Below are 16062 nucleotides of genomic sequence, written 5' to 3' on the forward strand. Positions count from 1 at the left end.
GCTGATACTTTCTTTGTGCAGGAAAGACTGAAAAATGGCAACTACTTTCACAGACACTAAATACTGAAGTATTGATGATTACAACTTCAAGCATAATAGTATTTAAAACGTTTGCTTTTAAATCAGTAAGCCATGAACAAATTCCATCCCTATATTTTTTCAACAGCAAAATAAGAAAACTAATTTTTGTTTTGTGAAACTGTCTCCTCGGATTTTATCAGCTTTAACTTACGAACTAACTCTGGCAAGATGAAGATTGGTTTTAGTAATTTTTGTGTGCATTGTTCTACATCAAATGAGAAAAACGCAAATTTGGGATTTTATAAAATGGCGTATGACTACATGCAGGTTACACAAGGTTGTGAATACCACAGTGAAAATAAAGATAAGAACTAAATAATAAATCAGGATACTCCCAAGTCACCCAGTCTTTTCCATCTGACACAACCTAGCACAAGGGGGAGGACTAGATTTTTTAATTCTTTTATCTTCTTTTAAATATTTGTTTACTTTCTATTACAATATTTTCTGCTCTTTTGTATATGTTCAATAAACAAACACTTTTATTGTAAATACAATGAACCAAGGAAGGAAATGCTGTGTCTACAAAACAAATTAAATGGAATTCAATCGGTAGCGGCATCAAGAAAGTACAAGATGTAAGTTCAAGTGAAAAAGCAGCAGGCTACCCGAAAGCTTTTGGCAAATGGATCAGACAACTTCTACTATGATGTGATATGATTGTGCTGGTTGCTAGCAGGCTGGCTTTCAGATTAAGTAGTCGTTTCCCGAGTTTAGGCCATTATATAACAACAATTTCCCCCAATGAGGGGGAAGTAGAGGCTAGAGTCCAAATACAGGGTCAACCTTTGAAATACAAAACAGTATTATAGAGGAGCTTATTCTGGACATATGCAAAACCACATACAAAACATTTGATTAGCATTTCTTTCAAACACTGTATTAAATCTAGTGTCTTAATCTCTGGTTGTGTAAATGGATGACAGAAATAGTGAAGTAGGCTACATTAGTAGGTAATGGCATGAAGTACAGCATGGTAACAAACGGCTGAATGAAGGATAATTATTTGAGAATGTAATAACACTCAATATATATCCAATTCACTCAAAATGCAGTAAATAAAAACAAGGAGTAGGAATTCATGAGAGTCTCTGTCTATAAAATTAACTATGACAGTTCTTTCCTACCAAATGTATGGCTTTCTTAAGACCTGTGTGACCCATATTCTTACTCATCATAAAATAATTCTTTACAACCATTAATACATACAGGGAAAAATAACGTGGAGAAACTATTGTCTGAGGCTGCCCCTTGCTGGCGAGACCGCGTAGGGCAAGTAAGGATGCTAGTCGTGACATTAAAACCAACTTACTAAACCATTGCGTTTGGAAATGTATTATGTAACCTTTAATTTGCGTTGAACTACAAACACAAGGAAGGCTTATTCAAACTAAACTAATGCATTTAACAGACAATCACGGGACGTACGCTTATGAGTTTATCAGCGATTAAACACAAATTAAATGTTAACAGTTAGTATTACTTAAAAATACCCGTGATATTATACTGTAGATCCTATACTCACGTGCTTAACAGTACATTAATGCGGTACAAAGCAGGTGCAACAACGCCCAGTATGACTTTGCGTTTCCTTCCGATTACCAAAAACGTTACATTGTAATACATAGCTAGTGACCCTGCCTGTAAACATACCTAATAATCAGTGTTTTAAAACAAACACCACAGATAGATGAAGTACTTACACTGAAATATTGAGTAGCATATCTGCCCAGGGAGAGCAGACCCCCTCCGTTCACAGGCATCACGCACTTAGCAATGGCTCAAGATTTCCCAATCAGCAGGCTCCCCACACAATTCTACGCGTTCTACGGCGAACGGATTGCAGTCTTGAAAACAGAAAACGCACCTCCCAAGTTACATTCTGCGTTTAAAATAACTAAGGAAAGAAAAAAGTTCACGGTCAGGCAAAAAGTAGCACCGAGATCGCTTTGGTCGGGACAGATGATACCAAATGGCAGTGAGCGAGGGGGGGGGGCGTAATAAAATAAAAACTCAACGGTCCAGTGTGTCGACAAACTAAATGCAATGTTTTACACGGCTGCCTTTCTGGAAATTCACGTTGATAACGGTGATAAACATAAGTTATGAAAACCGTATTAGCTATGAAAAGATGTGTAAGGTGGTAAAGAGTCAAATACCACGGTGGTGGATCAGTCCAAGATTCGCATTGATTTAAAGGAAACCTGCTGTGAGCCTTCAACACAGGACACACAAACACGCATTAAATACGCATTAAATACACAAAATAACGCGCATACATACACACACAATAGGTTCGCGGGGGCAGGAAAATATATTGTGTTTTCCCCCTATCTTGAGTAATCAATAGACTATTTGAAAGTTTATTGTTGAATGATTACAATTTGATGAATGTAATGGCCTCAACAACTATCGTTTTGGACCATTTGAATTTGTTCATTAATACGGGATGTCACAAGCACATTCATGAATGAGGAGACCAAGAACAACCAAGTTCAACATCAAGACAACAATGTTAGGATTAGGTTATGGTCATGCAAACTCTCTGTCCAGGTCAGAGAGACCCCCAAAAATAACAAAGAGCCATTGAATAACAGCAAACAATGGTATGTGTGGATCGGGTTCAGAGCTATGTGAAAAATGCAAAGATACTATACATGAGTCAATGATGTATATGTCTGGAGAAAAATACAGATTACTGTGTGCAACTGCCCCACAATAACCTATTTGTTACATTGTATGTGTTTGTTTCATTATTTCAGTATTATCTTCAGCACAGGGCTAAGCACACAAAACACCACCTGGCCCTAAAACATACCAAATCCATCCATCCACAACACCGCTTATCCTGTACAGCGTCACTTTCATCTCAATACCATAACAAATGCTCTGTTTCATATTGACATAGTAGTTGAACAATTCTCCACACAGAGGCATTCAATTAGTCCACTCTAATGCCGATCAGCTTCTCTTGCCTCAATAATTTCGGTACTTAGACAGTTAAAACAATGAACTGTCCAGCAGGAGGAATGGCTGTCTGGTTAATTATAATCCTGATGGAGGAGGGGCCACATAAGTGTATTTGTTTTCAAACAAAGGGAGAGAAGTCTGGGAAATACGAAAGAAAGAGGAGGCTTTGTTTATTTTTGGACCAAGTAAAAAAAAAGTAATTTGATGGTATTATAAAAAGGTTTCATGACATTTTCATTACTTTTACAGTAGAGAACAAAACCAAGGAGCTGAGCGTTGTACATGGAAATGTTTATAGTACCGCTATATTGACCTTTCTGTTAGTCAAAATTACACCACTGCCAGGCCCAAAATAACTTAATATACATTGGGACTGTATACTGTGTTTGAGTGAAGCCTCCTGCTTTCTTTCAAGTGACAAACTTCCAATTGCTCATAATGTGGGTTGACGAGGAATGGGAGCCAACATTTGAACATCATTCAAGTGTGCAGTTTTGGCACACACTTAAGACCAGACAAGCATCCATTTGAATCACAGCACCAGCATTTTGCCCCATTTGACTTAACGTACCATCATAATAGCCGAGAAGCTGCGCGAAGAGAGGCGACGAAGATACAAGTAATGGGCTTCTCGGGACCAGCAGAACTTGCGGTTGGACTTAAAAAGAGCAGCAGCAGTCTGGTCAGATCCAGGCTGGTCCCTGTGAGAGAAAAATTACATGACATAACTATGAGTTATAATCTTACACATACAATATGAATTCCAAATTCAAGACAAGTCACAAATGCTTTACTGGATACGTATTCTAATTACACACAAACTAAAATTCACATTTTAAATCAAGAATCATCAGTCACACACAATAAATTAAGTCTATCATTTAATGAGATTCATACTATACAAGAGCTAAGACTGGGCGATTAATCAAGGGTATTGATTAATTTGATCCCCATCAAATTAATGCACCGCTTAAACTAACAACATGGCTGCAAACTGGGAGGAGGTACCGTATTTTTCGGACCATAAGGAGCACTTAAAATCCTTCAGTTTTCTCAAAAATTGACAGTGCGCCTTGTAATACATGTAATGTATGTATGGGTGAAAGTCAGCTTTTCAGGGTTTAGATGCACACGAGAATGAATGAAAATGAGATGAATTGAAAAAGCGGGCGGCACGGTGGGCGACTGGTTGGCACGTCCGCCTCACAGTTCAGAGGTCGTGGGTTCGATCCCGGCTCCGGCCTCACTGTGCGGAGTTTGCATGTTCTCCCCGTGCCTGCGTGGGTTTTCTCCGGGTACTCCGGTTTCCTCCCACATTCCAAAAAAACATGCATGGTAAATTGATTGGACACTCTAAATTGCCCATAGGTGTGATTGTGAGTACGGTTGTTTGTTTGTCTCTGTGTGCCCTGCGATTGGCTGGCAACCAATTCAGGGTGTCCCCCGCCTACTGCCCGAAGACAGCTGGGATAGGCTCCAGCACGCCCGCGACCCTTGTGAGGATAAGCGGTATAGATAATGGATGGATGGATGGAAGGATCAGAGTTGCCAATTCAACAACCTAATTAATTTCATACATTTTTCACTAAATTGAATTTAGTACATTCCTTTATGTTTTGGCCTCTCAAAACCCTAAGGTGTCTGGAGGCGCAATATTCAGAGCACGTGAGCAGACTAAGAAGACACATTTTTTATATCCTAAATGTAAGTGTGGCCCAACCATAAACATTGGACTTTCATTTTGAGGTGAGGAGACGAGAGCTGTGAACAGGATTTTGCGTCGGCCAGATGACCCCAAGTGACCCAAAGGGACTAAGCGGGTCATGGTGTCAGGAGCTTGAGGAGGGAAGCCCAGACTTCCCTCTCCCCAGCAACTTCATCCAGCTCTTCCAGGGGGAATCTCAAGGAATTCCTAATCCAGCCAGAAGACAAGGGCCTCCTCCTAGTGGGATGTGCCCGCAACACCTCACCAGAGAGGTATCCCAACCAGATGCCCGAGCCACCTCAACTGGCTCCTCTCAATACGAAGGAGCAGCAGTTCGACTCAGAGTCCTCCCCGGATGACAGAGCTTTTCACACTCACGTCTCTAAGGAAGAGCCCATATACTGTATATAACTGCGTCAGAAACTCGTTTGTATCCAGGATCTTGTTTTTTCCTATCAAGACCCACAGCTCATGACCGTAGGCGATGGATGAAACGTCTATAGATCAGTAAGTTGAGAACTTCGCCTTTCGGCTCAGCTCCTTCTTCACCACGGTCCACCGATATGCATCCGGATATGCAACAATCCATCCTCCCCTCACTCGTGAACAAGACCTAAAGATACTTGAACTCCTCCACTTGGGGCAAGATCTCATCCCCAACCTGAAAAGGGCACTCCACCCTTTTCCGACTGAGCAACATTGTCTAAAATTTGGAGGTGCTGATTTTCATCCCAACCGCTTCACACTGGGCTGCGAACCTTTCCAGTGAGAGTTGGAGATCCTATCTTGATGAAGTCAACAGTACCACATCGTCTGCAAAAAGCAGAGATGCAAAACTGAGGCCCGCAGAGCGGCTTTCATACAACCGTCAAACTGCTCACAGAGCCGAAAACACGGAATTTTGGGGCAAACACATACTGCAAAAAGATTTTATTTTAAGATATTTAATGACAAATTGTTGATGACTGCAGTGTATTTTCAATAGCAGTATCAGTGATCTTGCAGGTCCAAACCTGTATGCTCCCAGGTGAGCTGCATTTGGGATGAGCAGATTTCTCATGTTATACAATAGCCAACATGATTTGAGACTGATATGGCAGCACTGTTTTGTGGGTGAGGCGACCAGAATGCATGATAGAACTTGCTGTCCTTACAAACTAGTCGAATTATGAGGAAAGGCTAGACATCTGTAGATACAGCACTTGTGGAAAAATCCACAATTTAACTCCAGCAAAAAAAGTTAACAGCAAGACCACTTTGTTAGGATGTTCTTGAATACCAGCAATGATACAATTAACACTCAAATTACATACTACAAACAAATGTGTTTGTTTCAATGTATTGGTTTCTTTTTAACTCCACACATGCAACTCGGCCATCTTACAGTTGCGGTCCAAAGTTGGCAAACATTTTGTCTGATGGAGGCTACAGACCTTCTATTCTTAGTACTGTGTACTTTTGTTGATTCAAAGCAGGAGATTATGGCAAATGGAAGGGAAAGTTACTTTGGAGAGTTTTTAGCATCTTAACTCATTCAGTTCCATTGATGAATTTATTTATCTTTTCACAGTCCAGCCATTCAATCCCAGGAATTTATTTACATTTTTTCCTTTTTTTTTTTTTCAAATGTTAGGGTAAAAGAGGGTCTTAAAATGCCTGGCAGTGAATGAGTTAATGTAGCCATTTTGTTGCTTTTTGAAACCAGATAAATTTGACACATTATTATCATTATTATTCATTTGGATCACAGTCGACTAAAAAAAAAAACATTGGTATTTTTTTCATAATCACATAGAGATTGGCTCTAAGAAACAAGCGATCCAGACAGGTCTCATTATACAAGTCACTATGAATGTGCATGGTCGCATGTACCATAATTAAATTATTTGGTTGTTTTAAGGTAACATTAAGACATATAACTGTAATTATTTTCAGTCATAGTAGTTAGAAGCTCATGACTGAATTAAAACACAGGTTTTATATAATACAGGAGTATTCAGCCAATAATACGGAATGCACCTCGCTGTTCTCTGGAATCTCATCTTGTGTCGCTTTTTTGGCTGACTTACATACATTCCTTTAAACAGCTGGTCTCAGTGTTTGTTTTTATAAGATTATCAATTTTTGGACTTCTCATTCAATTCTAATTCAACTACCTTGCCGCATTTTGAATGGAGGCACATTTGAAGTAAGCTATTGGTATTAATGTGTCATTATGAAAGCATCAAAATATGTGGAGAGAATGGTGGAAAACAGACAGTACTGTATATGAACTACATGAAGCCATGTTTACAAGAAACTCAAGGAGTTGATGCTTTATACATATGGCTGTGGAGTTTGATTACCATTGTTAGCTGTCATCTGACACTAGCTTCTCTGTGTTAATCTGGCAGCTAATGCTAACATTGAAAAGTAAGCACTTAAGGACAGGATTTGGCTTCTTTCAGATTCGAGTCAACTCCAATGTTGTGCCACTAAGGTTATGACTGATGGTGTGCGTCTCTCTGGCATAGCACTCTGAGATGAGTTGCGATAACATTTCTTTGCACAACATTGCCATTAACTGAACGAACAGAAAAAAACTGAGCCGCTACTTCAGTGCTAGTTTCTTAGTTATTAGTATTGTATGATTATGAGTCGTAAGTCACTAATAAATCAGCCTCCGCAACAGATGTTACAACATTTGTACAACATAGCTATGCTACAGTACACACAATTTACTTGCATGTCAAAAGACACACAATGTACTGAAACTCACCCAGGGGGTCTCCACAGTTTCCTGCCCGGTGGAAGAAGCTCTCGTTTGTTCAGGGGAACAATCCCCATTGCTGCCTGCATTATCGTGATGAACTTCTTAAATTTCATCTTCTAAAACTCCTCCAGTGCAGAGCGCATCATCGATTAGCAATGTCCCATTTTCTAACAAACAGCAGAATCATCTCCACATGCTTTCGCATCTTCTTCTGCATTGCAAAGACTCGCATAAACTCCCTCCATGCCAACAAGCCACAAAACAGCGATGCTGCTGTGGCGTGACTACTACGAGTAGCGTCCCCGACCGCACAGTCTGACAGATGTCCTTTTGGCTTCTCCCAGTGATGGAGGATCAAAGGAAAACAAACAGCCACGTTCCTGCCAGGCGGTGGGCCGTCCGAGAGAGGATGACAGCACGTCACTCTTACATAATTGTGGAGCTTCTCTGAATATTAGACTAATGAAAACACAGCTTCTGCCATCACAGCGGCTGCTGCCGTAGGGATAACTGTGGAATTAAGCCCTTGACAGATCATGCATGCTCCCCGCCCCCTTCTCCTCTAATCCCTCAACCAGGCTAAGTCTTCTCACCATTTATACCCAGACAGAACCATACTACCTCACACTCGCAACCACACACACCCTTCAGCTGGGGCTAACCCTGTATTGTGGGTTAACTCGGGACAGAACTTAATCTTTGAATGATTGAAATTGTAAATGCACATTGAAATGCACAGAGAATGATGTGAGCATGCAAAACACATTTTGAGAGCAACATTAGGATTTTGAGATCACAATCATGATTTTTGAGCATGGAGCCGCCTTTGAAAATGCCCAGGCTATATTATGTGATCCGTCCAATAAATTAATTTCATGTACGGCTTATCCTCACTAGGGTCGCTGCAAGCTGGAGCCTCTCCCAGATGACTTTTGGGCAGGAGGCGGAGTACACCCCCAAATGGTCGCCAGCCAGTCGCAGGGCAGATATGGACAACCAACCATTGACACCGACACTCACATTTACACCAAAATGCAAAGGGAAAACATGCAAACTCTACACTAATCATTCGTAATCAATCATTTTCAAACATAAGCATTCTTACTCTTGCACAGACCACCCACTTCGGGGATCGGCTTGGGAGCGCAAACATTAATCGCTGAGGTAAAAGTCAGAGGAGCCGGTTAGCCGGGTTGCCTTATAACCGTTATAAAAGAGACCATGTGCTGGCATCTGTTATACATAACCCGAAATATTTTATTATTCTCAAAGTATACGTCCTCTTTATCCCAGCAGGATGCATCTTTAACATGCAGATCTGATATATTACTGATCAGACGGTCAATGTGCACCTAATATATTTACGTCGATCGGGGGGATTGGGAGGGCGCTTTGGACCAGTCCCCTCACCCAAAGGTAGTGGGAGTCTACCCTCTCCTTCACTGGGGTGAACCCCAATGTACAGGCACCAAGCCGGGTGGCAATAAGTATATCCACACTTGATGTGCGCCTCTCTACGTGGACAACTCTAGAGTAAAAGGGTGTCCAACCCATCTCAAGAAGTGGTACCGGAGCCCAAGCCATGTTCCGAGGTCAATCCCACTATATCCAGTCGGAACTTCTCAACCTCGCACTCCAGCTCGGGCTTTTTCTCGGCCAGAGAGTTGACATTCCACGTCCATACGGCCAACTTCTATAGGCAAGATTTGGACCGCCAAGGTCCCTGCCTTCAGCTGCCACCCTGCCCGCCTCCAGGCCTGGCTGTAGTGTGGGGCCCCCGGTGACCTGGGCAAGGGAACGGTCCAAACATTTAATTCATGAGAGGTCTATGAGCCGTACTTTGTCCGGTCCCTCACCTAGGATCTTTTTGCCATAGGTGAACCCTGCCAGGGGCAAAAAGCCCTGGACAGCTAAGCGCCTAGGGTCCTTGGAACACACAAACACTTCTACCACAATAAGGTGACAGCTCAGGGATAGGCCTTGTGAATATTAAATTCTGAAAATTCAGTTTTAACTCAAATTCATATGATAGCACTTTGTTAAAAATGACACTTAATATTTGTGTATGTAGGGATTGAATTTTGTTGTTCACATCGATCAAAATCTTTGGATTGAAAAACAGTATTCTTTGGTCTCAATACATTATTTGTATTTGATTAAATGAAATTATTATAAATTTACAACGCCTTTAATTATTTACATTGTTTTAATAGAGTCACTGTACTATTTAAAATATTATCATAGGCTTAGTTATTTTAAATTGGGGGAGGGGGGGGTGACAAATTAAAAATAATCGTTTACACTTTCTAATGTCTAAATGTGTTTTTTAAATTCAAAATAAAATGTGTAGCAATGCTTCTGGTGGGTGTAGCTATGATTTTTTATCTAATTTTCTTTTAATGATCAATTATCGTGAGAAATGCAGTCATGATAATTGTAATGCAAAATCTTTAGACCGTTTCATATCTCTCTGTTTTCTAATGACACACACTTCCATGACATGAAAATAAATTACAGAAATGTACAGTACTTCCATTCTCCTAAACAAAAAAATATTTTTTTCCCAGTGCAAAACTGGGGCTACCAATGCCATGAATGCTAATTCTGTTCAACTATATGAAAAGAGGAGAGCAGAAGAGAGAAAGAAACGGCTAGTAATAACCCGCCAATTGCGGACCCTCCAAGCAGATTTAGGTCAGCTATACAAATGCGAGAGCTTAAAAACAGAGATGGAAAACGCGTAGTTGACTCAAGATTTTACCATATGAGCTTAAATAAAAACCTACCAAGTCATGTCGAAAATGTTAATGTATCTTCAAAGACACCATCCCAAAATCCGTTTAAAGGGGAACTAAAGTCCTAAATGTCCAAACTTTATCATTTAAATGTCTGTTTCTTTATCATTTTCTGTTTACTTACATCTACAAAGTATTTATTCAAAAACATGAGTTTAAACCATCTGCCTCTGCCTTCGTGTACTTGCTTATGGGGGCTGCTAATTCACAAGCAGACATGCCGCTGTGCTGTTCTCAGACATGTTGTGGCTTGAATTATTGTTTTGCATGCACACACAGAAACACATGCATGTACTTGTCAGTCGCAAGACTGTCAATCGTCAAATATTACATTTTATTTTTGAATCATGTGAAAATAAATTAATAAAGATAAGCACAGCTGGGCATTTTACTAAAAAGTGAGCATCCGTTATTCGTCTGCAGTGTGGGTACCCTTCCGTCACTCGCCTTTTTTTCCGGGGTGAAATAAAAAACAGTACCCACCAATAGGCCTGTCCACCTCTGATTTCAAACGGGCTACCGTCAGCGTTTCTACAACTATTTAAAAAATAAAATAAAGATAAAAGATAAAAATAAGTATTATCTTGGACTGTGTAATATGGCACCATCTCTCACTTGGATTATGTGTGCCATATTCACTGTCATCAATCAGACAACAACTCTGTAACTTGTCCCTAGGTCAGCAACTGACTGCAGGCCATCATGCCCTGGGAGAGTTTACGTTAACAAACAATATCCTCTCGATGAGCTGTCGTTAGCCATTGCAAACTCTGGCCAGGATTTACTGCATGTTCCAGGAGTTTGTCTGTCACGATGGCAGTGCCATGGGAGCAACTGCAGCTTTCAGAAATCCTTGTGCATACACCCATACTACGAGCACAGCTGGGGGGGTGGTGGAGTCCAGGAAACAACGAGAAGCTATTTTTAAAAACGATTGGGTAACAAGAGCACAAAAGGAGACAGGAAAAAAAAAAAGATACAGTACAATATTTGCAAGGATGGGTTGGTGTTGGAGGTGATTTATAAATGCCACGTGAAGGAATACATGCCCACCTGATGTCAATCATCCATAACCTAATCACAGTAGTTTTCATCAAATCACCGTACTCTTCATATTTTATGATAACTCTTAAACAAATATGGATTTGTTGCTTGGATTTGTAAAATCATTTTACAATATACAGTGTATAATTATTCTTTTATGAAACAAATAACCTCACCAAGGTATGGGAAAGGCCAGGAGTAATATTATAAGTGCCAGAAATCAATTTAATAACAAACACAATTTGTATTGTCAATATTTAACATTGTTTCAGTAGTCAACCAGCTGCAAGTCAGCCCAAGGTCTGAAACAACAGAAGCGATGTAACAGCAGGATGGTGTGTTGCCTCTGGCCAAAACAGTGGTTTGTTGTTATTTGTAGATTGAACCCGACCGATGGCTTAAGGGGCAGCAGTAGGCACCAAATCACAGAATAGTTTATAAGCTGCACGAAACTACAAACTTGTGCAATCTTTAATAAAATATGTCGGATTCTAAAGACATGTCACATTGATTTGTGAACCAAGTTATGTGCCAGTGCATTTCTCTCATTGCATTTGCGATAAAAACTGCAGCTTGAGGGACATTATGATTTCACGAGGTTCATCTCGCACAACCAGGCCTCTTGACCAGTGACGTGCGGTGAAGTTTGTGACTGGTGAGGCACTACTCCTCTGAAGCCGGATATGAAAATATGAAACCAAAATAGAAGATTAATAGGGGTGGGAACCATAATAGTTTTTTCGATGCGTCGTTCCGCATATTAGAAAGATTCTGAATCGATTCATAGGTATTAATAATTGATATTTAGAGTTTCAATAAAAAAAAATTAAAGCATGGGCAAGTGATTAAGTGCGTTTGTACATGAGATGTCTATGCTAGGCTAAGCTAATACGTGACAAGATGGCGGAGCAAGCAAAACCTCATACGAGCGGAGTCAAGTCAAAGTGTGAAATATAAATCATTGCTCTTCCTTGAGTTTTTACTTTTTAAAAATGTACTATACTGTAAATGTCAGCCAATGTAGTGATGCACTGGAATTGGAATCTAACCGAATCATAGGCCTCTCAATCGGAATTGAATCGAATCACGGGCCTCTGAATCGGATCGAATCGTGAAGTACCCATAGATTCCCACCCCTAAAGATGAACCGATATTTCAATTTTGTGAAGAGCGCCGCGCTTCATCTACGCATTGCGCCAATGGAGCGCAGCAATTCCCACATGGGCTGGCAGCGGCAATGTCACTTTCCTAACTCCGCTGTGAAATTGGAGTCGCTTTTCTGGCCGAACAGAAAAACTAAATATACAACCGCACAGATTCATTAAATATATTAGACTGTTGACGTCATGCGTGATAAAACATGAATATTGGTGAAATAAAGACAAGCAGCTATGTCTATTGTGTGAGTGCACGCTTAATTAACTGCCTGCATTAATTCATGCGTGTGTAGTTGCTTGAGTCACACAGGGAGCAATGAATCTCCCTCGTCTCATCCAAATCATTGACATTATTGGATTGAAATAGAAAATCAATGTAAAGCAGGAACCAGATAACTAAAATGGAAAATAATTTAATGTAAACATGGTTAGGTTTTATTTTGTTTGTTTTGTTTTTACTCTTCACATGCAGGAGAGGCGACGAGGCAGCACTGTCTCCACTACCTGCTTTTGACTGCAATCACTGTGCTTGGGTTTTGTCACTTTTTAAACTGATCTCATTTATCCCACTCATCTGTTGTAGTGCATTGTCATTCTTTCACAGCAACAATACATAGTGAGAGTTTTTGGTCATCTTAATGCTTTTACATAAGCATTTTGTTTCTCTGTCCCAGCAGGCTATTACTAAGGCCCAGGGCCATTATGCAATGTCCATATGCAATACATGCGCGAGCCAGATGGGGTGACAAATGTCACTCACGAATCTCTGATGTGTGTGTTGTGTTGTGTTCAGAAATCGAGGCAGCCATAGTCATTTAATTACATGCTTGTATTAACTTGCATGAAGTGAAAAATGTATCATAGGGAAATACTGACCAAATAGATTAACAATGGTGGTACTAATATAGTAACGCTTTGCAGGAAAGGGATGCTGTCATGGCTAAAGGTTATCTTAAAAAAAAAGAATTCAAAAGCAAATGTTGCAGATGATGACCGAGAGGACATCAAGGCATAAACAATGGACGCCAGCTTGTGCGTCCCTTACGAATGACTGCAGACTCAAACAGCATTCAGACAACAAAGAGAAAAGCATCAGGGCTAGCTTAATGTTGTATACTAGGTTGTGGTGATTTCATTTATTTTTGTGTTTTACAAAGTAAGAACAGCTTCTTTTTTTTTTCCATGGCTTCAGTACTTCTAAGCACATCCCGACTGACGTGCACTACTTACACAAACAATGTGCTATTTTTAGAGAGGAGCAAGTCTGCAAAAGCAAAGTCTGTAAATGTCATGCAATTGCAGATTTTTTTCCCCCCTATGCATACCATACTATACTGCAATAACTGTCCCATGGTACACTCTAAAAACAGTAGGGTTATTTCATAAACTAAATTTTTGGATTGTTTGTGTTGGGTCAAAAATTCTGGGTTATTTCAGAAGAAATAACCCAATTGTTGGTTCAAATCAAACATTTATTGGGATATATTCCAGTAATGTTTTTGTTGGGTCAAAAATGAACATTAGAGAGCCATGTACTCGTGCCTTCTGCAAGTGTACGCTTTAAGTATGACCGGCGGCCATGACAGCCATCGACATACTGTTCATATGTTTACACACGCAGCATCGTGGTCAGGTCAACGACAGTTTTGACATTTGGATTTCTTCAATTGTCACACTGTTTTATTAAGTATTTCAGACATTGTAATCTTTTGAAAACAAGTTGCCCTGCAACTTTGCATTGGGCAGAACGAGTGCGGGAATCGTTAAAAAAAGAAAAAAGAAAAGAAGGCATTAGTCTGCCACCATTGTAGGATGCATTCGGTGATGCAGTGTTCGTGTGTGTCTCTGAACTAAAGTGAGTACACTAACAAAGTGTTCGTGTTAAACAAACGCTGATATTGGTTCAAATATGAAACTCAAAACACCTTCCTTTTCACAGTTGGCAGTGGAGTTACAGTACTTTTTTTATCTTGATTGTTGAGCTATCCGGAAGCTACTTGTTACAAATATTGCTGTATTGTTACTGTTTCAGACTGTCAAACCAGCCCTGTATTCCAAGCCAGAGCTTTAAAGAATATGAGAAAGCAAACTGCCTTTCTGATAGCCCAAGAAGAAAGATGGCGAATGTACTTGTGGCAGACATGGTGGAAAGTCATCATGGGTGAGTGAATCTGTACTATGAGCACATTGTTTTTAATTGTTTGAATGAAAGGGTTATTCCTCCTTGTCATGAAATGTTATATACCATATTTTCTGGACTATAAGTCGCTACTTTTTTCCTGGGTTTTGAAGCGTGCGGCTTATAGGCCGGGGCGGCTATTCTGTGGATTTTTCTTCCACCACTAGGGGCCGGAATTACAGTACAATACAATACAATTGCCATTAACAGGATGTGAATCCAGGTGGAGGAGTTCAACAGGTGAGGGCACTATGAACTAGGTTATTTCATTAGGTGGTATGTGTATATATTTGGAAAATGTGTAATGAATATATCGAATCAACAAATAATGTACCTTTTAAAGACCCAAACAATGATACAATTGTTCTGTATCTTAGTACACTGGCCTATGTAACTGGTGTTGGGGCTGTAACTGCAAGAGAAGCTGGTGGCAGATAATTAAGATTAGCTTCCTACTGTAGTAACTGGCCTAAGATCGATATTATTTGGTGCCTATTATGATTTAACTAAAGGGAGGTTCATGCCATGAGATACATAAAATTATCTAAACAAAGGCGTGGCTATTTAAAGAATGTCATTAAGACAGTAGTTTCACATTCTACTGTTGGACATAAACCCTTAGCCCAGTAACAAAGACAGACACAATAGTCATACAAGCAGGCCCCCAAACCCCGTAGACTCGTGTGACATTGCGTAACAAGAACCAATCTAACCTAACCTACAAAGAGATACACGTTTGGGGAAAAATGATGAATTATATTGCAAAGACGAACGCCGAGATAGTTACTCAAACCTTTTAAACCAGAACTAATCGAAGCTTTACGTGAGCCGTGAGGAGCGGTTCAATGTCCAAACATGTCAGCAAAGACCCACACATACAATGTCGATATCTAGAGCAAAAGGGTACATACCTGGTAAAATCTCGTCACTTTCCTTTTCTCGGTGTCACCGCAGATTAATCCAAAAAGACAAGGACTTGTAACAGAGATAGTTGAAGATGTGAGCGTAAACGAGACGTGCGCTGCGTTGCTTAAATTCAACAGATCCAAATATGCGCCATTTCCTGTTTCTCACAGGTATGTGGGCGTGGCTTAGCAAAGACATGCAGGTGTGTTTGCAGGGAAGTTTCAGTTGGGCGCAGAGGTGACGTCATCGACCGAGTCATTCATCCCGGCGAGATGGAAAGTCATAAATGGACTCAGTTTGTCATTTAGCGGAAATACACGAAACTAGTAACTTTAAAATTTGTTTTACTGATCAAAAAGGTCAAAGCGTTCCATATGACAAACGCTGTATCACTACAACTACGAGAGAGAGAGAGAGAGAGAGAGAGAGAGAGAGAGAGAGAGAGAGAGAGAGAGAGAGAGAGAGAGAGAGAG

The 16062-nt window shown here is 40.3% G+C and overlaps 1 protein-coding gene across 5 annotated transcripts in view; it reads right to left on the bottom strand.

The window, feature by feature from the left end:
- The window catches only part of tjp2a (tight junction protein 2a (zona occludens 2)), a 37616-nt gene extending 29610 nt beyond the window's left edge, over positions 1–8006 (bottom strand). For 3 of the 5 annotated variants that reach the window (XM_086052922.1, XM_086052921.1, XM_086052920.1), the window contains exons 1-2: positions 7515–8006; positions 3623–3752 (exon numbers count right to left, since the gene is read on the bottom strand). In XM_086052922.1, the coding sequence (XP_085909048.1) occupies positions 3623–3752; positions 7515–7621 (237 nt within the window). In that variant the 5' untranslated portion in view covers positions 7622–8006. Of the gene's footprint in view, positions 1–1784; positions 2039–3622; positions 3753–7514 lie in introns of those variants that run through there. The other 2 variants (XM_086052924.1, XM_086052923.1) reach the window with 1 other exon arrangement.
- Positions 8007–16062: the final 8056 nt, after the last annotated feature.

Source organism: Filicampus tigris, chromosome 15 (assembly GCF_054856515.1).
Source record: "Filicampus tigris isolate MCC_2025a chromosome 15, RoL_Ftig_1.0, whole genome shotgun sequence".
Lineage (NCBI taxonomy): Eukaryota > Metazoa > Chordata > Actinopteri > Syngnathiformes > Syngnathidae > Filicampus > Filicampus tigris.